Source organism: Eleutherodactylus coqui, chromosome 3, assembly GCF_035609145.1.
Source record: "Eleutherodactylus coqui strain aEleCoq1 chromosome 3, aEleCoq1.hap1, whole genome shotgun sequence".
Classification (NCBI taxonomy): domain Eukaryota; kingdom Metazoa; phylum Chordata; class Amphibia; order Anura; family Eleutherodactylidae; genus Eleutherodactylus; species Eleutherodactylus coqui.
The window spans coordinates 316,312,159-316,339,679 of record NC_089839.1 but is presented as its reverse complement, the minus strand read 5'-3'; the positions used below and the strand labels follow the sequence as shown (position 1 = coordinate 316,339,679).

Below are 27,521 nucleotides of genomic sequence, written 5' to 3'. Positions count from 1 at the left end.
TGTAAAGGTTGAGCAGATCCCGACTGATCGCACCCCAGATTGTGCTTCATGTAGGGGGTGGAGCATAGCCAACAGAATGTGCGCAGCCGCCGCCCCTCCCCCGGCCGCCATGAGACAAGCTGTCGTTTTACCAGTGTGAGGCCGCCTGCACACGAGCGGTCCAGATTACGCCAGCGGGACACCTGCGGACGGCACCAAAATTTGCGGATCGGTGCGGAGAACCCTGCAGCCCCTGCCACGCCTGCTTCCTCCAATGTCATAGCAACCAGCGCCTTCCTCCGCAGCCGCACCGCCGATGTACGGCGTGGAAACCGCGTCCAGTCACTTGTATTGGAGTCTCCAGATCAGGACGCGCCGCGGTTTTTTCTAGCGCGTGAAAATCCACGATGCAAATCCGTCCGTCTGGGGACAACCGCGGACCCCAGAGAAGTATATTGGCTGCCGTCAGGGGCGGACAATGTGCTTGAAATACCGCCCGTGAGCAGGCGCCCCAACATTGAGGAAGCCGGGACCCCTGGTATGTGGGGAGGGGGGGGGGAGCGCGCGCAGAGCCCGGGGGAGGGGGGGGGGGAGCGCGCGCAGAGCCCGGGGGAGGGGGGGGGGGGGGGGAGCGCGCGCAGAGCCCGGGGGAGGGGGGGGGGGGGGGGGAGCGCGCGCAGAGCCCGGGGGAGGGGGGGGGGGAGGGGGCGCGCAGAGCCCGGGGGGGGGGGGGGAAGCGCGCGCAGAGCCCGGGGGAGGGGGGGGGGGGGAGCGCGCGCAGAGCCCGGGGGAGGGGGGGGGGGGGGGAGCGCGCGCAGAGCCCGGGGGAGGGGGGGGGGGAGCGCGCGCAGAGCCCGGGGGAGGGGGGGGGGGGGAGCGCGCGCAGAGCCCGGGGGAGGGGGGGGGGGGGAGCGCGCGCAGAGCCCGGGGGAGGGGGGGGGGGGGGAGCGCGCGCAGAGCCCGGGGGAGGGGGGGGGGGGGAGCGCGCGCAGAGCCCGGGGGAGGGGGGGGGGGAGCGGGGGCGCGCAGAGCCCGGGGGAGGGGGGGGGGGGGGGAGCGCGCGCAGAGCCCGGGGGAGGGGGGGGGGGGGGGAGCGCGCGCAGAGCCCGGGGGAGGGGGGGGGGGGGGAGCGCGCGCAGAGCCCGGGGGGGGGGGGGGGGGGGGAGCGCGCGCAGAGCCCGGGGGAGGGGGGGGGGGGGGGGAGCGCGCGCAGAGCCCGGGGGAGGGGGAGCGCGCGCAGAGCCCGGGGGAGGGGGGGGGGGGGGGAGCGCGCGCAGAGCCCGGGGGAGGGGGGGGGGGGGGGGGAGCGCGCGCAGAGCCCGGGGGGAGGGGGGGGGGGGGGTAGCGCGCGCAGAGCCCGGGGGAGGGGGGGAGCGCGCGCAGAGCCCGGGGGAGGGGGGGGGGGGGGGGAGCGCGCGCAGAGCCCGGGGGAGGGGGGGGGGGGGGGGGGGAGCGCGCAGAGCCCGGGGGAGGGGGGGGGGGGGGGGGGAGCGCGCGCAGAGCCCGGGGGAGGGGGGGGGGGGGGAGCGCGCGCAGAGCCCGGGGGAGGGGGGGAGCGCGCGCAGAGCCCGGGGGAGGGGGGGAGCGCGCGCAGAGCCCGGGGGAGGGGGGGGGGGGGGGGGGGAGCGCGCGCAGAGCCCGGGGGAGGGGGGGGGGGGGGGGGGGGAGCGCGCAGAGCCCGGGGGAGGGGGGGGGGGGGGGGGGAGCGCGCGCAGAGCCCGGGGGAGGGGGGGGGGGGGGGAGCGCGCGCAGAGCCCGGGGGAGGGGGGGGGGGGGGGGGGAGCGCGCGCAGAGCCCGGGGAGGGGGGGGGGGGGGGAGCGCGCGCAGAGCCCGGGGGAGGGGGGGGGGGGGGGGGGAGGGGCGCGCAGAGCCCGGGGGAGGGGGGGGGGGGGGGGGAGCGCGCGCAGAGCCCGGGGGAGGGGGGGGGGGGGGGGAGCGCGCGCAGAGCCCGGGGGAGGGGGGGGGGAGCGCGCGCAGAGCCCGGGGGAGGGGGGGGGGGGGGGGAGCGCGCGCAGAGCCCGGGGGAGGGGGGGGGGGGGGGAGCGCGCGCAGAGCCCGGGGGGGGGGGGGGAAGCGCGCGCAGAGCCCGGGGGAGGGGGGGGGGGGGGGAGCGCGCGCAGAGCCCGGGGGAGGGGAGCGCGCGCAGAGCCCGGGGGAGGGGGGGGGGGGGGGGAGCGCGCGCAGAGCCCGGGGGAGGGGGGGGGGGGGGGAGCGCGCGCAGAGCCCGGGGGAGGGGGGGGGGGGGGGGAGCGCGCGCAGAGCCCCGGGGGAGGGGGGGGGGGGGGGGAGCGCGCGCAGAGCCCGGGGAGGGGGGGGGGGGGGGGGGAGCGCGCGCAGAGCCCGGGGGAGGGGGGGGGGGGGGGGGAGCGCGCGCAGAGCCCGGGGGAGGGGGGGGGGGGGGGGGAGCGCGCGCAGCCCGGGGGAGGGGGGGGGGGGGGGGGAGCGCGCGCAGAGCCCGGGGGAGGGGGGGGGGAACGCGCGCAGAGCCCGGGGGAGGGGGGGGGGGGGAGCGCGCGCAGAGCCCCGGGGGAGGGGGGGGGGGAGCGCGCGCAGAGCCCGGGGAGGGGGGGGGAGCGCGCGCAGAGCCCGGGGGAGGGGGGGGGGGGGCGCGCGCAGAGCCCGGGGGAGGGGGGGGGAGCGCGCGCAGAGCCCGGGGGAGGGGGGGGGAGCGCGCGCAGAGCCCGGGGGAGGGGGGGGGAGCGCGCGCAGAGCCCGGGGGAGGGGGGGGGAGCGCGCGCAGAGCCCGGGGGAGGGGGGGGGAGCGCGCGCAGAGCCCGGGGAGGGGGGGGGGAGAGCGCGCAGAGCCCGGGGAGGGGGGGGGGAGCGCGCGCAGAGCCCGGGGGAGGGGGGGGGGAGCGCGCGCAGAGCCCGGGGGAGGGGGGGGGAGCGCGCGCAGAGCCGGGGGAGGGGGGGGAGCGCGCGCAGAGCCCGGGGGAGGGGGGGAGCGCGCGCAGAGCCCGGGGGAGGGGGGGGGAGCGCGCGCAGAGCCCAGGGGAGGGGGGGAGCACCTCTTAGGAGTTTCCTTTGTTGGAAGCAGCCACCACGTTGTAGCAGTGATTCAGGTTCAGCAATCCCCCCCAATCCGTTTCCAGGACACACGGCTGGGCTGTTGCGGAGGGAACACCCCTTGGACTCCAGGCCGCAGTGCAGACTTCAGACCCCCCAAACTGCTGCAGCCCATCACATGCAGACCCCGGGGGCTTTCCTCTACAGGAGAGCGTGTTTTTACGTCCCTGCCGATTAAAGCCAGACAGCCAGGCTGTGAAAACAGGTAGGGGCGGTCACTAAGGGTTAAGATACAGAACTCAGCTGACCGCAAGCTAGCGGAGAATCAGCCAACCACATCCAGCGGGCAGAGGTGTCCCCCAACTTACCACCGACCGACCCCCACCATAAGTCTGACCCCATTGTAAGAACTCCTGTGGTCAGGGATGATGGGAGCGACACATTGTGAGATGTGGGCCAATACTCCACCAGCACGGATGGTGTACTACAGCTTCCAGCATGCCTCGTACTGCCAGGAGCCGCAGGCGGTGGAGCTGGTGAGCAGACTAGAGGTGCTCGCCCGCCAGCCCCATAAGTTAGGTGACGCCCGCCGCCGGCGCACATTCCTGCCAGAAAACACAACAGCGGGAATAATTAAATATCTTTATTATCTAGCATTAGTAAAATCCTGCGGCGAACAGCTTAAAACTATAACCGGGGGCGGCGAGACCGCAGCAGCGCCACCTCTGGTGGGAACAAGTATTACAGTCCACACTGCTTTATTACACATACAGCCATTTATTACAGGTTACAGCCGGAGGGTCACGGTCTGGGCTTCCTCTTGGAGATCTCCCTGCTGGCACGTTCTTCTGTGGTCATCGCCCCCCGCAGGAACCCCAGGCTTTCTGCAGGGATGACAAAAATGCAGCAGCGTTAACTAAGAGTTATAGGGAGCAAACCTAAAGGGTCCGGCGCCACAACGGCTTGTAACACTGGAGGCACTAACCGAGGGGCGGGGCCTAATCTTACGCCATACTGAGCCGCCAATGCCGCACGCCAGAGGATGGGAGTCGAGTCGCAGGTTGTCACCCCTTTAATGTGTGGAAAACACGTTTGTATGAAGCTCTGGGGATGCAGCGCTGGACGTGAGCACTTCCCGACCCTCCTGCATAACGTTTGGATCAGGAGGGTTACAGCCACCCCTACGGGGCGCCGGCGGAGAAGCAGGGGTGTCAGACGAGGCTCTCGGGTACGGCCGGGCATTGGATTGAAGAGGTTTGACCAATGCTCTGGTAGGAGTCTAAAAGGGGTTGTGCCAAGTTATCCAGAGGCAGGGGCTGCCCCGCGCCCAGGAGCCTTAGGGGCCCGATAAGGCCTCTCCCTATAGGGAGCCTACAACAATGACCTGATATGCTGCGAGTCGGCTACGATTACTCAGATGCCACACTTAGTTTATGATGCGCTACTTGTTTTTTTTAAGATATTTACATTTTGTGCCGCGCAATAGCTTTTTTTTATTTTTCCGTCACATAACGGGGGCGGGGCTTGTTTTTTTTTCAGGACTTCCGGAATTGTACCAATGCGAACTACAGGAATACATGCGGCTTTCTGAGCGCTTTATCGCATTTTTTTCCTAGATGCCGTTCACTGTGCGGGAAACAATGCGTTCCTCTGATCGATCAGACTTCGCCGACGCGGCGAGACCAAATGTCTGTTTTATTGCTTAGATTCTTTTATTACAAATACGGTAAAAGGGTTTTTTTTTTTTTTTTTTTTTTTTTAACCTTTTACAACTTTAAATAAAAAGTAAAAAACTTTGTCCTTCCTTTTGTCCCCTGGGGGACCACAACTTGTGGGGCTTTGATCGCTCCTGCAGTACGATGTAACACCATACTGCTACCGGGCAAGCCATGGGGATGGCGTGATAGGCATTCTGCCATGACAGCCCTGGGGCCACTCAGAAAGCCCCCCGGCTGCCGTGACCCCCTGCGTTCTAATCAGAATTGGCAGTGGCATTTAAAGGGTTAATAGCTCCAATGAGTGCTGCGGCTTATCAGAGCTGTTGCCACTGGATGTCGGCCCCGCAATGTATGGAGGGAGATTGCCGTGCGATCTCTTCATCTATAGCCCACCAATATAGGCCGTCAAAAGGCATATCGGTTGTTAAGAGGTTAATGAGCGCTGAAGTTGCAGAGTACAAAGAGGCTGTGGCGCTCCCATTGAAGCGGCGGCACACGTGACGACCCTCGGGACCAGCGGAGGATGTTAGACCTGGCGCTCCAGCTGTTGTAAGCTACAGCGCCAAGCATACTGAGAGTTGTAGAAAAATCCGGAGTGCACGGCCGCAGAATTCAGAAAGTCACTCAACTTTCAGTGTTCAGGATGCAGCCTGCAGTGTAAAGAATGGAGGTTTCCATAAGCCATTTCCAGGGTTCTGTACAGATCTCTGCTGGGACTGTTTACGCTTATAACTGGCATAATACATCTAGTATACACTGCAGGCCATGTTGTGCGCACCTATGGCTCCGAGGCATAAGCCAGTGAAAGAATGAAAACCTCCATGATTTACACTGCAGGCAACTTCAAGAACTGAGCAAAAGAAAAATATTTAAGTGACACCCCCCCTTATTTTAGGATTGAGCAGCGCCAGAACTTGTGAAGACGTGGGGCGTTTCCTAGTGCCTCCTGGGTAACTTACCACTGAGAGTGATGAGGACCCTGGAGTTCTCCTGGAGGAGATGATCTGCTCGAGTCACAAACGTCTCCATGTCGTAGTCTGGCTTCTCCGTCATCTCCAATAAGTCGGACCATTCCGGCCCCTTCTGCAATAAGCAGCCAGTTATTAGCATGGAGGCGGCACGGCTCGGGGACAGACGCTGCAGCCTGCCAGAGACCTCTAGAAGGCCCTGCGAGGAGACAAGGTATCCTCATAGCGGCTGGACGTACCTGCACCAGGTCCCTGAGCTCCTCCACCACCTTCTCCTCCAGCTCCCCAATACGGCTCATCGCTGCCTGGAAGCTGTTCATGTGGGAGGAAAGTTCTTCATCCTTCAGAGACACCTACAAGAGTTGGAGAAGGAGGGGGGGGGGGGTGTGAACCGATGAGACTTCAGACAAAAGCAGAATCCTGAAGGCACGATACACCCGCACTGGGCAGATGTGCCATTCAGGACTATTGGAAAGCTGGGTGATACCTTGTAACAGAGGCCACATTTGATTCCCACCCGGCTCTCCTAGAGATAGAGAAACCAGAAGGGATGCTCAACACGGGATTGGCATTAATGGCCGCTAGCACTCACATTATCCTGGTCCTCCGGCGCTCCGGGGCTGGAGCCCGACTCCGTTTCCATTTGCTGATTATCAGCGCTGCCTGTAGCATGCGGACTCAGCTCCTTCACCCTGGATGGAGAAGCTCTTATTAGACCAATGCAGTGGTGCACCCATCAGAAGCGGACCGGGACACTAAGGGGCCCCTGATGAGACGGGGCCCAACGCTACACTGCCTCCCCAGCGTCAGTGTTGGAGGGTTTGTACCACAATTACACATCTCCTACCCATAGGACAAGTGATGGACGTCCGTCACATGGTGGAGTCAGTCACACGGTGGTGCCGCAGTAATAGTCAGGACACGGCGGAGGGTGCCGGCCGTCTCATGGTATTAAGGCAGGGAGGTGGCATTATTGTCTACAAGATGCTTAAATCTTGCGCTCTGCGAGTTCATTGACCTCTGACCTCCGTTAGACTAAATGTGGCAGGGCTGCGCTGATCCTTGGCTTCGTCACCTGCGTCACAGCCCAAGCGGTCACGGAGCCCTGGGCGGATCACGGTGTGGCAGAAAGCTGCAACGCTTGTAAAGAAACATTTCCATGTCTGCTATTCCCGACCCTCCAGTGGCTGAACACAGAGAACAGCAGCAGGCGGAGCGCTTACCTGTCTGCGTATCGTAGAGTGTTCAGTGTATACTCGCAGGAGGTAAACCCAGGGGAAAGCATCGCAATCTGCAAACCAAAGAGGGAGATCAAACCTTGAGACTTCGTTAGATTGTCTCAAGCCTCGCCATGTAGCACGACGGGCGCCGGCGTGTGACTGAAGCTCAGCGACGTGCGGCGGTACGACGGAGGGTGCCTACCATGCAGGTCCGGGAATTCTCCCCAATAAAGGAGTCTCGCAGGATCTGGGTCAGTTTGCTCTCTCGGAAAGGGGTGTGCGCTTTATTCTGCCCAACGCTCGGATACATTCCTGCAGCGCAAAGACATGAGAAACGGCGAGTTACAGAACAAACCGGCACACAACTAAGGAGGACGCCGCCACTTTAAATCCAGGCTCCTTACATTCCCTTCTCCTTGCTGTCCCATTACCTTCAAGGCCAGCAAGCTGCGGTTGATCTCCGCTCCTTCCATGCGAGTGGTACGGTCAGCGCTGGCGGTATCAGCGCCTCGCTCATTGCCAGCAAGATCCACCAGGGAGAACTTGCCATGGAGCCGTCCCCTCCTCCGCAGGATGATCTGCAAGCAGGCGTGGGAGCGCGAAGAGTTGCTGTTTGCAAATGTCTGGCCGGAGGTTCTGTGAACAAGCACAACCATAAGAGGAGTCCACAGTTTAGGGAACTGCACTGTGAGCAATTGTAGAAGAGCAGGACAACTGCTAAAGCGGCAGCACAATACAGAGCCAGTGACTGCAGCCTCGGAATACAGGCCGCCATGACCAGCCGTCTGCGGACCGCCACAAAGGCCTTCTCACAAGGCGATGCAGAGGGCCAATAAAAAGGCTTCACATTCCCGTCCAGCGAGTCCGTACCATTGTTCAGGGTAGATGCTGCCCTGAATGACCAACGAGAATTCATTCACTTCTCATTCGGTGTTCAGTGTCTGCAGAGAACTGAATGATGAATCAGCCGTTTACTGTGAATGGAGGCGGGCGGCCGCCGTCTGCTCACACCTGTGTAAAAGCTCATCGCTGGACCACCTGTTGGGCATCTGTGCCCCACGGGTCCTCCTGGGTAAGAGGGCCCTAACCCATTAAGAACTGCCTAGAGTGCGCTTCCCTCTTCTCCCGCAGGGCGCTTACCTGCAGGCGCTGCCAATTTCTATCATTTTGAAGACGTCTTCTGCACACAGGACCTCCTTCTCCACCAGCCCCACCACCTGCACCTCCTGCTTCGCGTCTTCCAGAACACGCAGCTTTGCCTTCTTATTCAGAAGATCAAACACCTAAAAGAAAAGAAATCTCCTTGGGTCACCGGAGGGACGGATCCAGAGTAACCGAGCGGGCAGCGAATCACGAGCCTCCAAGACCGCCCACCTTGCCATTGTAGATCTCAAAGAAGGTCACAAACACCTCCAGATCCAGATCCTTGTATCGCTGCTGTGAGAGGAGGAGGAAGACGTCTTGTGCTGCAGAGATGAACTCAGTTATTGAATTACCCATCATAGGACTACAACACCCAGCAAGCGCCATCCGCCCCTGAAGCCACTTCTCAGATGTCAGAGCATTAGAGGGCAGGTCCACGCGTGCTGCACATACAAGGTTGTGGACTTCCTGCAGCATTGCTGAGGTCGGACTCCGGTATGAATCCACAGCAGGTTTCAGCCAACATGGCGCTCCAGCAGATGCCAGCAACTGCTACTGGGCACTGCCAGTCATGTGATGCAGAAGTGGCATCGGATGACTGGTGCGTCGCATGAAGGCCAGCGGCGGCGCTCAGTAGCTGTTACCTCTGCTCTGGATACAGTAGCAGGCAGCATCGGGGGCGCCATGTTGGCTGAAGTCAGCTGCGGAAACGCACAGAACTTCCGCTCCGCATGAACATACATTTAGGGCATCACTTACATGCAAACGCGTAGACGCCTTTAGTAACATTCTGACTTTTGCCCAAGAAGTCGCCTCCCATTGTCTAGGAGAAGAGAGAAGAGTAAAATATAACGTTTCTATGAAGTGTTTATGGGGGCTTTCCAGAACTAAAGCATTGATGACCGATAGCAAGAGTCCACTGCCAGAGGCCGCAGCAACCTCTTCACAGCGCACCAGGATCAGTGCTGTACATTTCATAGTGGCCATGCCTGGTATAGCAGCACATTCAATTGAATGGACTGATAGGCCAGTGATGTCCTGTGACCTACCCGCACAACCGGCCACAGATTCTTCAGACAGCTGATTGGCAGGGCCCAAGCAGGGGATCCTCACTGATAAACTACAGGCGACGACCAGTCCCTGACAGTCCCGCAATGCTGTGCGTTATAAGGCTGATCCCAGCAGTCGGTCACCTACCCTATGGTCCTCATGAATAAGCTGGACTCCACTATCGCTGAGCGCTGCAGGAACAAGCCGTACGTTCTCCAAAGCCCTGACCGCTGGAATCAGCATGTCCGCCCTCCGTGAGCCCAGCGTAAAGGACCTGACGGCTCCCCTTTTGCTATGCCATTACAGGCCGAAGCTGCACTGCCAAGGCCTCCAACTCCATGATGGCCCTGCAGTCAGTATCTACAGCCGGCCGCAGCAGAAGAGTGCTAGATGTGGAATTGACTTGCGATTTGCCCAAGTGTTGCCCTCTGGTTGGAGCCGTTGCTACTTACATGCGTTTTACCGCTCCCAGTTTGGCCATAAGCAAAACACGTGGCCTTCCCTCCTTCAAATATGGACTGGACCAGAGGTCGGGCTGTGAACCTGGAGGAGACATGTGACCAAGCCATAGAAACACGGTTACAGCGAGACCCCCATTGTTCATACGGGTACGTAGCGGCCGACAGGCCGGTCCAACACAAGGGGGCACGGGCTCATACCTGTACACCATGTCGTTAGTCGCGCTCTCATCAAATGCGTAGTCAAAGCGGAAGGCCTGGTTCTCCAGATACTTGGTCAGATCCACCTTCTGCTTCGGCTCGTGCACCAAGACGAGACTCTTACTGGGAACAGAAACTATATCGATCTCCTTCTTAGTCGCTTCTGAGGGGGAAACAGGAGCAACATCAACAGCGGAGCTGGAATCTGGTCCTACGTATCACCGGCGCAGCGAGACCCTCACATACCCTGCCTGTTCAGGGGCCGCTTCCGGACACACACACAGATACGATGTTCTTCAGCCTGTAAAGGAGAGATTAGTGACTATTACCCTGTGATATACTTCAGAGCTGCACTCACTGTTCTGCTGATAGTTGGGGAGGGGAGTTGTCGGATGTAGGGAAAACTAGGACAACCGAACAGCTTCTGCCGATTTGCACTTTTAAAATATCTTTACACCAAAGTAACCTTTAAGGAGACTAAACAAGCCTGGAATTCTGAGCCATATTAGCTGTGTAGTAGGTTATATCAGTGCCGGAGCGTTATAGGAGGAGTGGCTGATATCACATATATGATGTCTGGAGGTTATATCAGCGCCGGAGCGTTATAGAAGGAGCGGCTGATATCACATATATGATGTCTGGAGGTTATATCAGTGCCGGAGCGTTATAGGAGGAGCGGCTGATATCACATATATGATGTCTGGAGGTTATATCAGCGCCGGAGCGTTATACGAGGAGCGACTGATATCACATATATGATGTCTCTGGGGGTTATATCAGTGCCGGAGCGTTATAGGAGGAGCAGCTGATATCACATATATGATGTCTCTGGGGGTTATATCAGTGCCGGAGCGTTATAGGAGGAGCGGCTGATATCACATATATGATGTCTCTGGGGGTTATATCAGTGCCGGAGCGTTATACGAGGAGCGGCTGATATCACATATATGATGTCTCTGGGGGTTATATCAGTGCCGGAGCGTTATAGGAGGAGCAGCTGATATCACATATATGATGTCTCTGGGGGTTATATCAGTGCCGGAGCGTTATAGGAGGAGTGGCTGATATCACATATATGATGTCTCTGGGGGTTATATCAGTGCCGGAGCGTTATAGGAGGAGCGGCTGATATCACATATATGATGTCTCTGGGGGTTATATCAGTGCCGGAGCGTTATAGGAGGAGCGGCTGATATCACATATATGATGTCTCTGGGGGTTATATCAGTGCCGGAGCGTTATAGGAGGAGCAGCTGATATCACATATATGATGTCTGGGGGTTATATCAGTGCCGGAGCGTTATAGGAGGAGCGGCTGATATCACATATGATGTCTGGGAGTTATATCAGTGCCGGAGCGTTATAGGAGGAGCGGCTGATATCACATATATGATGTCTCTGGGGATTATATCAGTGCCGGAGCGTTATAGGAGGAGCGGCTGATATCACATATATGATGTCTCTGGGGGTTATATCAGCACTGGAGCGTTATAAGAGGAGCTACTGATATCACATATATGATATCTCTGGAGGTTATATCAGTGCTGGAGCGTTATAAGAGGAGCGGCCGATATCACATATATGATGTCTGGAGGTTATATCAGTACTGGAGTGTTATAAGAGGAGCGGCCGATAGCCGCATATAGAAGGTTCTCAGCACTGCAGATACGGAAAAAAAGCAGGAAATCTGCACTCATTAATTTGGGGCTGAGGTGGCTGATAGAGTAGAGGGTCTTCCCTGTTTTGCAGGGTCTCTAGCGCCCTCACCTGGTCGTTCATGCTGAGTCTCTGACATTCTAGAGTTGCTCGGAATTCTTTGATCATTTTCCCAAATTCCCAGTTTGGTGCGCTGGTGTCATAGTCCTGCATGCAAGAGAAGAGATAAGGGGATCAGCGCAGCCGCGGCCCGGCGGCAGCCGGCATCCGTGCGCTTCATGTCACATCAGTGCTGCCGCCTGAAGCGGAGTGTCATTAGGTCTTTACGTCTTCCAGCGGAGGGCATTTAGTCTTAAGGCCCATTTCCACGGGACGATTACCGCTCAGAGTTGCTCAGAGTCCCTTCTGATCGGCTGTTTGCTTCCAGTGAATGGAGGCAGGATGGCGCCTCCATGCCGGCCGCTCTGAGCGATGCCAGTGACACTCGTTCTGTGTAAATGGGCGGCACTAGATGTGTCTGAAGTGGGGGAGTCAACCAAAACCAGTTGGTCCAAAGCTGCACAATGCCCGGCGCTGCCCTCCAGCCGCGTACCTGCCCTCGCTTGCTCCTGGCTTGGCTGTTCTGCGCTCGCTTCTCCTCGCGCTTACTCTTCATTTTCTCCATCTCTTTCACAATATTTGACTTCCTCCGCGCTGCGGTGAGAACGGTCGGTTAGTCTGGATTATCACCCCACGGCGGCGTTCACCAGGTGACTGCGGCCTCTAACAACCTGGTCCAAGTCTGCGGCATTCTGCCACGGTTTTTGGCGCAGATCTGCTCTGCCAACGGGTAAAACCCAATGCAGAGACGAGCGCCCGCTTCAGGCGGTCACGACCCGCCACACAGATTCTGCCCATTGACAGATATGCAGATTACACCGAAAGCCGCAGATTCCTGCAGAGGTTTGGAGGTGCCACGGTGCACTCCGCCGGCTACACAAGCCCCTCCCCCAGTACATCCCGGCCGTCACCTTGACTGCTCCTCGCATTAGAAGTGCTGGAGTCGTCGGCGGACTCGTTCATGCGCGGTAACACCCGGTGATCACCGACGCCGCTCACTTTGGAGGATCGTGTTCTGACACCTGCTGGAAGGAAGGACACGGATTTACACCCGCAGCACCGGACAAGAGCGCCCGGATGGGACGGGCCCCGCGCACTCACCAGGATTGGGCTGTGACTGCACAACGGGCTGAGCCGACGTCTCCACCTCCATGTCAGGATCAGGCGGAAGAGACTCCGGAATGGCGGTCATCCTGGTGGAGCGGCCGCGGAGGGCTGAAACATGACGGGGGGCAATTAGCTGGTTAGACATGCAGCTCAGTAACACCGGAGTAACGAGAGGGACAAGGCGTTCAGTGACTATGACCAAAACACGTGAGCGGTGCAGTAAGACATCCATCCTTGTACTCCAGTCACATCCGGAGCTGCACCTACAATGCAGTCAGCGATGTCCACGAGAACCTCAGGAGCACATCGCTGACAGGCCGCGGCGCTCTGGTAGCGCCCGCCGGAGGCAGATTACCAAGAGCAAAGCAGTAATATTGTGCCTGCAGCTCTGGATGTGATTGGAGTCCATGGCTGTAATATGGTGTTGCATCAGAGGTATTCACATGGCAGTATAGACACGGGGAGCAGAAAGACGGGACACGCGGGGCAAAGAGGGTGGCCCTCAGGAGCAGAAAGACGAGACACGCGGTTCTATGCAAATTCATAAAGTGTGCAGAGTTCAAAAGTCACCCAAAAAAAAAGTGGTGCCACAAGTGCAGAAGCCATTCCAGTTGGTGGGCGATGCAGAACCTTCCCCTACAGAGGTCGGTGGTCGGGCAGGAATCCCTGCAGGGGGCGCCAGTTACGTTTGTGAAACCATTATTGTTCGATCTGATTTTATAAACCCCCAATAGTGAGCGGCTCAGAGGCCCGGACCCCCCAGGGTGAGCGGCTCAGATCCACGTGGCCAGACTATAGAGGAAGGTTCGGGATAAGCGGCGGCGGTGACCGCGTACCTGTCTGCGCTCCGTTCTCCACAACAGCATTCTGTACAGGCGCTTCGGAGACAAAGTGACAATAGAGAGTCAGACATGAGATAGTCGCCTGCAGGTCATACATAACTGGGGGGCCGGCAGCCCGACGACCGCGGCGCCCAACAGCATCAGATCTGCAACGCAGCGCCATTTCATCCCGTAAACAGCCAGAACGCAAACTGCGCGTGCCAACAGCCAGCGGGGACCAATCAGCTCCCTTGATGGAGAATGGAGCCCCCCAGTGCCTTTATGGAGGGGGGTTATCTGCAGTCTCCTCAGGTACTAGCGGGTGGACTGGGGTTCTCCCAGAAACAGCGCCACTCTTGTCTGTGGTTGGATCCGGTATTAAATATGAGCTGCAGGCAGGAGGGGCGCAGCACCCAAATCCCTTCTCGGACCCCGCAGTTTGCCAGCTCTTCACATTAGTATCTGTGCACCAAACGTGGATGCCTCCCAGCGGGCGAACTGCGTGGCATAGAGGGATGGCAGAAGTCATTAAGGCAGTTTAGGCCTTAAAGGGTTTGTCCCACTAGTCATTCACCTCCCGCCCACTAAGGGTCCAACGGGCCCCCCACTCATCTAGGGAGGAGACTCCAACAGTCACACCGAAATAACCGATGCTGCAGTGCACATGATCAGTTACTGCTACCTGTGAGGGAGGGGGATCCCCAGCCCCCCATTATTGGGATAGGTGGGGGTCTCAGCACTAATCCGCTTGCTCTACCCTGTGGACAGGCGACAGTCGGTACTGGAACAACACCGTGTAATGAGGTTCTGCTACTTCTAATACAACATGATCTCACAGCTGAGGGTTTGGTACAACGCATCAGTGCAGACGAGCCTCGGACTCCAGACTGACATGTCCCCCCACACCACCAGGGCGGCGCTCACCTTCTCTGGGCGCCGGAATCCGGGAGATAGTTTTTCTTTTTTGATCCTAAAGGAAGAGTGACATGAGGGAGGGGTTAGCGATGCGGCACCTTAACCTTAATGACGCCCCTCCCCCCTTACAAAAATCACAACCCTTATTGATCCGTCACCATCTGAAGGTTCTTCGCGGGACGAGCTGTATGCTTCAGTGGACTGAAAACCTTTAGAGACTCCAAGTGGAGCGAGGGGGGGGGGGAATGGACGGACTGACTTGTCTCTACAGCGCACGAACTACAACACGGGTGGCCTGATGGCGCTCCTCTGCGGGTCGGCACGATTACTGCCATAACCATTTCCGTTGCCAGCCGTCTCGTACATTCGGGAGGACGTGCGACTGCTCGCTTTGTATTATTGCGGTGACCAAAGAGAACAAACAACAACTCCGGCCATCGCTCCTGCAGTGTGACAAGAGCCGCCCGGCACACCCCTGCAGTGGCGAGGGTCTGTCCATAGGGGGCACATTTGCCATGGATGTTGTGGTGGCCTCTGCTGGAGTCGCAGCCCGTTACGTGGGAACACGTTCTACGGATCTACCAGTCGTAGGATGCGGCGCCCGTTAGAGGAGCCGCGAACCACAACCCCACCTACATGTGCCGGCGAGCGTCCGTTACACCCCGGTGGGGGCTGCGTACATAACACGAGGAGACCGCTGCCTTCACAGCGCCACTAGCGCCCCCCATCACCGGCGGTTACCTGGGAGGCCATGTTTCCCTGGGGGGGCAGGTTCTCCTTCACACTGGGGGGGTCGTTAGCAGCTTCCAGTAACTCGGGGTTCACCATCACCACGTCCATAAATGAGACCTGCGGGAAGAGGACACCCCCATCATCTGGAGGAAACGAGGTGCAGGGGGTCCCCCAAACCTGCAGCAGCGCCAGGTGGGGGCGACGACCGCAGGGGTCCGGGCAGCTAGTAAGCCCCTGATCACAGCCGGCGAGCCCACTTACCTGCAGTTACCTGGCCCCCCTCGCCGCCACCAGCTGGATCTTACCTTCCCCCGCAGACACAGAGCGACACCAACCTCCTTCCCTTTACACAGGCTGCCTTCATTCCACTCCACGTGCACCGAGAGGCGCTGCGGGTCCACGGACGAGACGGTCGCACCATGAACCACCCCTGAAATACAGAACAAACGTCATGTGACCACAGCGGGGGGGGGGGGGGGGGGGGGGGCGCCGCCAACCGGAAGCCCTGCGTGACCGCGACATCCCAGTGATGATCCTACGCCAACGGACGGCACTGCCATCTGCTGCCCCGCACAATAAAGGGCGCCCCAGACGTACGACTGCGGTCCGCGACGCCTGCGCCATTGTTGTCGCTCCTTGGGATAACGCAGACATCTGTACTTTGGCGCTGTCTGTATTACAGACAAGAAAGCGAGAGCCTTCCTGCCGTTCGCACGAGCAAAAACAGAACACGTGGCGGCGGAGCTCCGCGAGCACCGGACAGCGTCCGGGCGTCATTGTTTCATTAAGCACTGCCCTTCGCCCGTCGTGTGACTAAACCCCACGGTGCGGACAAACGGCGAGATTCGCCATGTGCAGCCGCCTCTAAAAACAGAGTGAAGACCCATCTGTTGCTGCAGTTTGTGTTACAGATCCGCAACGGAGTTATCCCCATTAACCAGCAAAATCCACGAGCGGAACGTCCCACCGCCAGGAGCCGCCCAACAGGGGGTGCCGCTAGTGAGGCCGTTACCTGTGCGAGCCTACAGCACACGGCGGACAGTGACGGCGGGGCGGCACTAAGGCGCCGTTACCTGTACGAGCCTCCGGCACAGAGCACACAGTGACGGCACTAAGGCGCCGTTACCTGTACGAGCCTCCGGCACAGAGCACACAGTGACGGCGGGGCGGCACTAAGGCGCCGTTACCTGTACGAGCCTCCGGCACAGAGCACACAGTGACGGCGGGGCGGCACTAAGGCGCCGTTACCTGTACGAGCCTCCGGCACAGAGCACACAGTGACGGCGGGGCGGCACTAAGGCGCCGTTACCTGTACGAGCCTCCGGCACAGAGCACACAGTGACGGCGGGCGGCACTAAGGCGCCGTTACCTGTACGAGCCTCCGGCACAGAGCACACAGTGACGGCGGGCGGCACTAAGGCGCCGTTACCTGTACGAGCCTCCGGCACAGAGCACACAGTGACGGCGGGCGGCACTAAGGCGCCGTTACCTGTACGAGCCTCCGGCACAGAGCACACAGTGACGGCGGGGCGGCACTAAGGCGCCGTTACCTGTACGAGCCTCCGGCACAGAGCACACAGTGACGGCGGGCGGCACTAAGGCGCCGTTACCTGTACGAGCCTCCGGCACAGAGCACACAGTGACGGCGGGGCGGCACTAAGGCGCCGTTACCTGTAAGAGCCTCCGGCACAGAGCACACAGTGACGGCGGGCGGCACTAAGGCGCCGTTACCTGTACGAGCCTCCGGCACAGAGCACACAGTGACGGCGGGCGGCACTAAGGCGTCGTTACCTGTACGAGCCTCCGGCACAGAGCACACAGTGACGGCGGGCGGCACTAAGGCGCCGTTACCTGTACGAGCCTCCGGCACAGAGCACACAGTGACGGCGGGGCGGCACTAAGGCGCCGTTACCTGTACGAGCCTCCGGCACAGAGCACACAGTGACGGCAGGGCGGCACTAAGGCGCCGTTACCTGTACGAGCCTCCGGCACAGAGCACACAGTGACGGCGGGGCGGCACTAAGGCGCCGTTACCTGTGCGAGCCTCCGGCACAGAGCACACAGGCGGGCGGCACTAAGGCGCCGTTACCTGTACGAGCCTCCGGCACAGAGCACACAGTGGCGGCGGGCGGCACTAAGGCGCCGTTACCTGTACGAGCCTCCGGCACAGAGCACACAGTGACGGCGGGCGGCACTAAGGCGCCGTTACCTGTACGAGCCTCCGGCACAGGGCACACAGTGACGGCACTAAGGCGCCGTTCACACGCAACAATCACCACTTAGGCCGCCAAAAGAAGTGTCGACTTTCCTGCCTAAAATCAGATACAGATAATGGCGGGAATCACCTCTGCTTCCCCCATGACACCCCAGGGAGGCGCCGGCACCATAACAGTGCTGCGCACAGCGCCCCCCGGGGGTGGGTACCACATGGGTAGACTGACAGGACCAGCAGCCAACCAGAGAGCAGAGCAGAGGCAGCCCAACACGGTAGAGCCAATCAGCGCTCAGGACTGCAGGGACATGGGCGGGGCAGCGGTTGGCGGGCCGGTCGGTGCTCACCGTTACTCCGCATGATCTTAATGACAAGTCCGTTCACCAATCTGCTCGCCAGCAGCTGCTCCATGACGACGGACCGACCGCTCACAACCGCCAGCAACGAAGAGAGAGCCGGTGAGAGCCCTGCGTAGCCTCAGCCTGGTCCCCGCCCGCCGTCAGCCGCTGTCTCTCACTCAGCAGCACCGCATCCCGGTTTTACCCGCCGCCACTTTTCAAAGAAGACACGCCTTAACGTCATGACGTAGCACGCAGCCTAATACTACAACGTCCAAGAGGCTTTACGGCAAGGCGCATGGGCAGTCACGTGATCGAGGAGCAACGAGCCGCCATTGTCCTGGAGCCCTTGTCCGCACCCTGTGTGGATGAGAATAGATGGCCGCTTAGCGCTCTAGCAACAGAAGACACGACGGAGGTGCAGAAGCAAAGCTGTGGAAGCCGCCTCGTCTCCCTGGGCAACCGACAGCGGCGCGGCATTAGGGGAAATGAAAGAATCCTACACCGGTGGAGCTGGATGGGACCTCCAGGGTCCGCGGCCTCCACCCCCGCAGGCAGCTGCGCCGTGATAGGTTGCTAAGGGCGACAAGCAGTTTCATAAATGTCTGCCTTCCGAAATGTTACAGAGTTTATGTTACCAACGACCTATAAATGTGACATCAGAGATCAGCGCAGTGACCCGCATGCACCCCGCAATAAACTGCAGTGATCCGCATGCACCCGCAGTGACCTACACACACCCCGCAGTAACCTGCATGCACCCTGCAGTGACCTGCATGCACCCCGCAGTGACTTACATGCACCCCGCAATAACCTGCATGCGCCCCGCAGTGACCCACATGCACCCTGCAGTGACTTACATGCACCCCGCAGTGACCCGCATACACCCCGCAATAACCTGCATGCACTCCGCAGTGACCTGCATGCACCTCGCAGTGACCTGCATACACCCCGCCAGCACCCGGCCGTGACCTGCATGTAATAATACTAATGGTTTTTTATACGGCGCCAACATACCCCGCAGCGCATACGGGGCGCAGATACTAAACCCGGTATATGTAGTGATCAGCTGATGGAGACAGAGGGGCGGGGCTTACAGACTACAGATAATGGGGGGATACAGGAGGTAAAGGGCTGGAGATGTGCACGGTATGGGGGGGGGAGATGTGCGCGGTATGGGGGGGGAGATGTGCGCGGTATGGTGGGGTGGAGATGTGCACGGTATGGGGAGGTGGAGATGTGCACGGTATGGGGGGGGGAGATGTAAACGGTATGGGGAGGTGGAGATGTGCACGGTATGGGGGGTGGAGATGTGCACGGTATGGGGGGGGGGATGTGCACGGTATGGGGGGGGGTGGAAATGTGCACGGTATGGGGGGGGGATGTGCACGGTATGGGGGGGGGAGATGTAAACGGTATGGGGAGGTGGAGATGTGCACGGTATGGTGAGGTGGAGATGTGCACAGTATGGGGGGGGAGATGTGCACGGTATGGGGGGGGAGATGTGCACGGTATGGGGGGGAAGATGTGCACGGTATGGGGGGGGAGATGTGCACGGTATGGGGGGGTGGAGATGTGCACGGTATGGGGGGGGAAGATGTGCACGGTATGGGGGGGGAGATGTGCACGGTATGGGGAGGTGGAGATGTGCACAGTATGGCGGGGGAGATGTGCACGGTATGGGGAGGTGGAGATGTGCACGGTATGGGGAGGTGGAGATATGCACGGTATGGCGGGGTGGAGATGTGCACAGTATGGGGGGGTGGAGATGTGCACGGTATGGCGGGGTGGAGATGTGCACTGTATGGGGGGGTGGAGATGTGTACGGTATGGGGAGGTGGAGATGTGCACGGTATGGGGGGGGTGGAGATGTGTACGGTATGGGGGGGTGGAGATGTGCACGGTATGGTGAGGTAGAGATGTGCACGGTATGGCGGGGTGGAGATGTGCACGGTATGGGGGGGGTGGAGATGTGCCCGGTATGGGGAGGTGGAGATGTGCACGGTATGGGGGGGTGGAGATGTGCACGGTATGGCGAGGTGGAGATGTGCCCGGATTGGGGTGTGGAGATGTGCACAGTATGGGGGGGTGGAGATGTGTACGGTATGGGGAGGTGGAGATGTGCACGGTATGGGGGGGGTGGAGATGTGTACGGTATGGGGGGGTGGAGATGTGCACGGTATGGTGAGGTAGAGATGTGCACGGTATGGCGGGGTGGAGATGTGCACGGTATGGGGGGGGTGGAGATGTGCCCGGTATGGGGAGGTGGAGATGTGCACGGTATGGGGGGGTGGAGATGTGCACGGTATGGCGAGGTGGAGATGTGCCCGGATTGGGGTGTGGAGATGTGCACAGTATGGGGGGGTGGAGATGTGCACGGTATGGCGAGGTGGAGATGTGCACGGTATGGGGGGGTGGAGATGTGCACAGTATGGGGGGGGTGGAGATGTGCACGGTATGGGGGGCTGGAGATGTGCACTGTATGGGGGGGGGGGTGGAGATGGGCACGGTATGGTGAGGTGGAGATGGGCACGGTATGGTGGGGTGGAGATGTGCCCGGTATGGTGGGGTGGAGATGTGCCCGGTATGGGGGGGGGGGGGGTGGAGATGTGCACGGTATGGGGAGGTGGAGATGTGCACGGTATGGGGGGGTGGAGATGTGCACGGTATGGTGGGGTGGAGATGTGCACGGTATGGTGGGGTGGAGATGTGCCCGGTATGGTGAGGTGGAGATGTGCCCTGTATGGGGAGGTGGAGATGTGCACGGTATGGTGGGGTGGAGATGTGCCCGGTATGGGGGGGTGGAGATGTGCGCGGTATTGTGGGGTGGAGATGTGCGCGGTATGGTGGGGTGGAGATGTGCACTGTATAGGGGGGGGTGGAGATGTGCACGGTATGGGGAGGTGGAGATGTGCACGGTATGGTGGGGTGGAGATGTGCACGGTATGGTGGGGTGGAGATGTGCCCGGTATGGTGAGGTGGAGATGTGCCCTGTATGGGGGGGTGGAGATGTGCACGGTATGGTGGGGTGGAGATGTGCCCGGTATGGGGGGGTGGAGATGTGCGCGGTATTGTGGGGTGGAGATGTGCCTGGTATGGGGGGGGGGGGGGGAGATGTGCCCGGTATGGGGGGGGGGGAGATGTGCCCGGTATGGGGGGGGGAGATGTGCCTGGTATGGGGGGGGGGGGGGGGAGATGTGCCCGGTATGGGGGGGTGGAGATGTGCACAGTATGGGGGGTGGAGATGTGCACGGTATGGTGGGGTGGAGATGTGCCCGGTATGGTGAGGTGGAGATGTGCACAGTATGAGGGGGTGGAGATGTGCACGGTATTGTGGGGTAGAGATGTGCGCGGTATGGCGGGGTGGAGATGTGCCCGGTATGGCGAGTGGAGATGTGCGCGGTATTGTGGGGTAGAGATGTGCCTGGTATGGTGTGGTGGAGATGTGCGCGGTATGGGGGGGTGGAGATGTGCGCGGTATGGCGGGGTGGAGATGTGCACGGTATTGTGGGGTAGAGATGTGCCCGGTATGATGGGGTGGAGATGTGCCCGGTATGGTGGGGTGGAGATGTGCCTGGTATGGTGGGGTGGAGATGTGCACGGTATGGGGGGGGGGGGGGTGGAGATGTGCACGGTATGGGGAGGTGGAGATGTGCACGGTATGGTGGGGTGGAGATGTGCACTGTATGGGGGGGGGGGTGGAGATGTGCACGGTATGGGGGGGTGGAGATGTGCACGGTATGGGGAGGTGGAGATGTGCACGGTATGGGGGGGTGGAGATGTGCACGGTATGGTGGGGTGGAGATGTGCACGGTATGGTGGGGTGGAGATGTGCCCGGTATGGGGGGGTGGAGATGTGCGTGGTATTGTGGGGTGGAGATGTGCACGGTATGGGGAGGTGGAGATGTGCACGTTATGGGGGGGTGGAGATGTGCGCGGTATGGCAGGGTGGAGATGCGCCCGGTATGGGGGCTGGAGATGTGCACGGTATGGCAGGGTGGAGATGCGCCCGGTATGGCGGGGTGGAGATGTGCCCGGTATGGGGGGGGGGGGAGATGTGCCCGGTATGGGGGGGGGGGGGGATGTGCCCGGTATGGTGGGGTGGAGATGTGCCCGGTATGGTGAGGTGGAGATGTGCACAGTATGAGGGGGTGGAGATGTGCACGGTATGGGGGGGTGGAGATGTGCACGGTATGGGGGGGTGGAGATGTGCGCGGTATGGGGGGGTGGAGATGTGCGCGGTATGGCGGGGTGGAGATGTGCACGGTATTGTGGGGTAGAGATGTGCCCGGTATGATGGGGTGGAGATGTGCCCGGTATGGTGGGGTGGAGATGTGCCTGGTATGGTGGGGTAGAGATGTGCGCGGTATGGGGGGTGGAGATGCGCACGGTATGGCGGGGTGGAGATGGGCACAGTATGGTGGGGTGGAGATGTGCACGGTATGGGGGATGGAGATGTGCACGGTATGGCGAGGTGGAGATGTGCACGGTATGGCGAGGTGGAGATGTGCACGGTATGGGGTGGTGGAGATGGGCACGGTATGGCGGGGGGGGGGGGGAGATGTGCACGGTATGGGGGGTAGAGATGTGCCCTGTATGGCGAGGTGGAGATGTGCACGGTATGGCAAGGTGGAGATGTGCACGGTATGGGGAGGTGGAGATGGGCACGGTATGGCGGGGTGGAGATGTGCACGGTATGGTGAGGTGGAGATGTGCACGGTATGGCGGGGTGGAGATGTGCACGGTATGGCGGGGGAGATGTGCGCGGTATGGTGAGGTGGAGATGTGCACGGTATGGTGGGGTGGAGATGTGCACGGTATGGGGGGGGGTGGAGATGTGCACGGTATGGGGGGGTGGAGATGTGCACGGTATGGTGGGGTGGTGATGTGCACGGTATGGGGGGGTGGAGATGTGCACGGTATGGTGGGGTGCAGATGGGCACGGTATGGGGAGGTGGAGATGTGCATGGTATGGTGGGGTGGAGATGTGCACGGTATGGGGAGGTGGAGATGTGCACGGTACGGTGGGGTGGAGATGGGCACGGTACGGCGGGGGGGGAGATGTGCACGGTATGGGGGGTGGAGATGTGCACGGTATGGGCAGGTGGAGATGTGCAGGGTATGGTGAGGTGGAGATGTGCACAGTATGGTGGAGTGGAGATGTGCACGGTATGGGGAGGTGGAGATGTGCACGGTATGGGGGGGTGGAGATGTGCCCGGTATGGGGGGTGGAGATGTGCCCGGTATGGTGGGCTGGAGATGTGCACGGTATGGCGAGGTGGAGATGTGCCCGGTATGGGGGGTGGAGATGTGCGCGGTATGGCGGGGTGGAGATGTGCACGGTATGGTGGGGTGGAGATGTGCCCAGTATGGTGGGGTGGAGATGTGCACGGTATGGTGGGGTGGAGATGTGCACAGTATGGGCGGGTGGAGATGTGCATGGTATAGGGAGGTGGAGATGTGCCCGGTATGGGGAGGTGGAGTTGTGCACAGTATGGTGGGGTGGAGATGTGCACGGTATGGGGAGGTGGAGATGTGCACGGTATGGGGGGGTGGAGATGTGCACGGTATGGGGGGGTGGAGATGTGCACGGTATGGGGGGGGGTGGAGATGTGCACGGTATGGGGGGGGTGGAGATGTGCACGGAATGGGGGGGTGGAGATGTCCACGGTATGGGGAGGTGGAGATGTGCACGGTATGGGGAGGTGGAGATGTGCACGGTATGGGGGGGGGTGGAGATGTGAACAGTATGGTGGGGTGGAGATGTGCACGGTATGGGGAGGTGGAGATGTGCACGGTATGGGGAGGTGGAGATGTGCACGGTATGGGGGGGTGGAGATGTGCACGGTATGGGGGGGTGGAGATGTGGACGGTATGGGGGGCTGGAGATGTGCACGGTATGGGGGGGTGGAGATGTGCACGGTATGGGGGGGGTGGAGATGTGCACGGTTTGGGGGGGTGGAGATGGGCACAGTATGCTGTTAATTAGGTATACAATGTAGGGCGGTGCTGTGGATGAGGGATGCAATGTAGGGCGCCATGGTACTGTGGATGAGGGATACAGTTTGGGGCGGCGCGGTGTTGTGGATGACAGACACAATGTAGTGCCACTCCCTGCTGTTTATAAGGGATACAATGCAGGGCAGTGCTGTGGATGAGGGATACAATGTAGTGCTGCGTGGTGCTGTGGATGAGGGATACAATGTAGGGCGGGGCGGTGCTGTGGATGAGGGATACAATGTAGGGCGGGGCGGTCCTGTGGGTGAGGGATACAATGTAGGGCGGCGCGGTGGTCTGGATGAGGGATACAATGTAGGGCGGGGCAGTGCTGTGGATGAGGGATACAATGTAGGGCGGAGCAGTGCTGTGGATGAGGGATACAATGTAGTGCGGCGCGGTGGTGTGGATGAGGGATACAATGTAGGGCGGCGCGGTGCTGTGGAGGGCTTTATGGATGAGGGATACAATGTAGGGCGGGGCGGTGCTGTGGATGAGGGATACAATGTAGGGCGGGGCGGTGCTGTGGATGAGGGATACAATGTAGGGCGGCGCGGTGCTGTGGGTGAGGGATACAATGTAGGGTGGCTCGGTGCTGTGGATACAATGTAGGGCGGCTCCGTGCTGTGGGTGTGGGATACAATGTAGGGCGGGACGGTGCTGTGGAGGGCTTTATGGATGAGGGATACAATGTAGGGTGGGGCGGTGCTGTGGATGAGGGATACAATGTAGGGCGGGGCGGTGCTGTGGATGAGGGATACAATGTAGGGCGGCGCGGTGCTGTGGGTGAGGGATACAATGTAGGGCGGCGCGGTGGTGTGGATGAGGGATACAATGTAGGGCGGCACGGTGCTGTGGGTGAGGGATACAATGTAGGGTGGCTCGGTGCTGTGGATACAATGTAGGTCGGCTCGGTGCTGTGGGTGTGGGATACAATGTAGGGCGGGACGGTGCTGTGGATGAGGGATACAATGTAGGGTGGCGCGGTGCTGTGGATGAGGGATACAATGTACGGCGGAGCGGTGCTGTGGATGAGGGATACAATGTAGGGTGGCGCGGTGCTGTGGGTGAGGGATATAATGTAGGGCGGTGCTGTGGATGAGGGATACAATGTAGGGCGGTGCGGTGCTGTGGAGGGCTTTATGGATGAGGGATACAATGTAGGGCGGCGCGGTGCTGTGGATGAGGGATACAATGTAGGGCGGGGCGGTGCTGTGGATGAGGGATACAATGTAGGGCGGCGCGGTGCTGTGGATGAGGGATACAATGTAGGGCGGCGCGGTGGTCTGGATGAGGGATACAATGTAGGGCGGGGCGGTGCTGTGGATGAGGGATACAATGTAGGGCGGAGCAGTGCTGTGGATGAGGGATACAATGTAGGGCGGCGCGGTGGTGTGGATGAGGGATACAATGTAGGGCGGCGCGGTGCTGTGGAGGGCTTTATGGATGAGGGATACAATGTAGGGCGGGGCGGTGGTCTGGATGAGAGATACAATGTAGTGCGGCGTGGTGCTGTGGATGAGGGATACAATGTAGGGCGGGGCGGTGCTGTGGATGAGGGATACAATGTAGGGCGGGGCGGTGCTGTGGGTGAGGGATACAAAGTAGGGCGGAGCGGTGGTCTGGATGAGGGATACAATGTAGGGCAGGGCGGTGCTGTGTATGAGGGATACAATGTAGGGCGGAGCTGTGGATGAGGGATACAATGTAGGGCGGCGCGGTGGTGTGGATGAGGGATACAATGTAGGGCGGCAAAGTGCTGTGGAGGGCTTAATGGATGAGGGATACAATGTAGGGCGGGGCGATGCTGTGGATGAGGGATACAATGTAGGGCGGTGCTGTGGATGAGGGATACAATGTAGGGCGGTGCTGTGGATGAGGGATACAATATAGGGCGGCGCGGTGGTGTGGATGAGGGATACAATGTAGGGCGGCGCAGTGCTGTGGAGGGCTTTATGGATGAGGGATACAATGTAGGGCGGGGCGATGCTGTGGATGAGGGATACAATGTAGGGCGGGGCGGTGCTGTGGATGAGGGATACAATGTAGGGCGGCGCGGTGGATGAGGGATACAATGTAGGGCGGTGCTGTGGATGAGGGATACAATGTAGGGCGGCGCGGTGGTGTGGATGAGGGATACAATGTAGGGCGGCGCAGTGCTGTGGAGGGCTTTATGGATGAGGGATACAATGTAGGGCGGGGCGATGCTGTGGATGAGGGATACAATGTAGGGCGGGGCGGTGCTGTGGATGAGGGATACAATGTAGGGCGGCGCGGTGGTGTGGATGAGGGATACAATGTAGGGCGGGGCGGTGCTGTGGATGAGGGATACAATGTAGGGCGGCGCGGTGCTGTGGGTGAGGGATACAATGTAGGGTGGCTCGGTGCTGTGGATACAATGTAGGGCGGCTCGGTGCTGTGGGTGTGGGATACAATGTAGGGCGGGATGGTGCTGTGGAGGGCTTTATGGATGAGGGATACAATGTAGGGTGGGGCGGTGCTGTGGATGAGGGATACAATGTAGGGCGGCGAACTGCTGTGGAGGGCTTAATGGATGAGGGATACAATGTAGGGCGGGGCGATGCTGTGGATGAGGGATACAATGTAGGGCGGTGCTGTGGATGAGGGATACAATGTAGGGCGGTGCTGTGGATGAGGGATACAATATAGGGCGGCGCGGTGGTGTGGATGAGGGATACAATGTAGGGCGGCGCAGTGCTGTGGAGGGCTTTAGGGATACAATGTAGGGCGGGGCGATGCTGTGGATGAGGGATACAATGTAGGGCGGGCGGTGCTGTGGATGAGGGATACAATGTAGGGCGGCGCGGTGGATGAGGGATACAATGTAGGGCGGTGCTGTGGATGAGGGATACAATGTAGGGCGGTGCGGTGGTGTGGATGAGGGATACAATGTAGGGCGGCGCAGTGCTGTGGAGGGCTTTATGGATGAGGGATACAATGTAGGGCGGGGCGATGCTGTGGATGAGGGATACAATGTAGGGCGGGGCGGTGCTGTGGATGAGGGATACAATGTAGGGCGGCGCGGTGGTGTGGATGAGGGATACAATGTAGGGCGGGGCGGTGCTGTGGATGAGGGATACAATGTAGGGCGGCGCGGTGCTGTGGGTGAGGGATACAATGTAGGGTGGCTCGGTGCTGTGGATACAATGTAGGGCGGCTCGGTGCTGTGGGTGTGGGATACAATGTAGGGCGGGATGGTGCTGTGGAGGGCTTTATGGATGAGGGATACAATGTAGGGTGGGGCGGTGCTGTGGATGAGGGATACAATGTAGGACGGGGCGGTGCTGTGGATGAGGGATACAATGTAGGGCGGCGCGGGGCTGTGGGTGAGGGATACAATGTAGGGCGGTGCGGTGGTGTGGATGAGGGATACAATGTAGGGCGGCACGGTGCTGTGGGTGAGGGATACAATGTAGGGTGGCTCGGTGCTGTGGATACAATGTAGGTCGGCTCGGTGCTGTGGGTGTGGGATACAATGTAGGGCGGGACGGTGCTGTGGATGAGGGATACAATGTAGGGCGGCGGGGTGCTGTGGATGAGGGATACAATGTTGGGCGGAGCGGTGCTGTGGATGAGGGATACAATGTAGGGTGGCGCGGTGCTGTGGGTGAGGGATACAATGTAGGGCGGCGCGGTGGTGTGGATGAGGGATACAATGTAGGGCGGCGCGGTGCTGTGGAGGGCTTTATGGATGAGGGATACAATGTAGGGCGGGGCGGTGCTGTGGATGAGGGATACAATGTAGGGCGGGGCGGTGCTGTGGATGAGGGATACAATGTAGGGCGGCGCGGTGGTGTGGATGAGGGATACAATGTAGGGCGGGGCGGTGCTGTGGATGAGGGATACAATGTAGGGCGGCGCGGTGCTGTGGGTGAGGGA

At 60.4% G+C, this 27,521-nt stretch overlaps 2 protein-coding genes across 2 annotated transcripts in view; both read right to left on the bottom strand.

Moving 5' to 3' along the window:
• The window catches only part of RPS8 (ribosomal protein S8), a 69,650-nt gene that overhangs the window by 7,911 nt on the left and 34,218 nt on the right, over positions 1-27,521 (bottom strand). The gene's annotated exons all lie outside the window — the stretch shown is intronic.
• KIF2C (kinesin family member 2C) lies at positions 3,615-17,845 on the bottom strand. Its single transcript, XM_066598004.1, is given in 23 exon segments — positions 3,615-3,870; positions 5,664-5,787; positions 5,912-6,025; positions 6,265-6,364; positions 6,896-6,963; positions 7,095-7,189; positions 7,192-7,204; positions 7,324-7,528; positions 8,033-8,175; positions 8,267-8,358; positions 8,795-8,858; positions 9,538-9,628; positions 9,745-9,907; positions 9,991-10,045; positions 11,512-11,607; positions 11,993-12,093; positions 12,411-12,524; positions 12,601-12,714; positions 13,443-13,484; positions 14,352-14,397; positions 15,084-15,191; positions 15,410-15,504; positions 17,634-17,845. Coding segments are annotated over 23 exon segments (2,190 nt in total). The 5' UTR covers positions 17,698-17,845; the 3' UTR covers positions 3,615-3,787.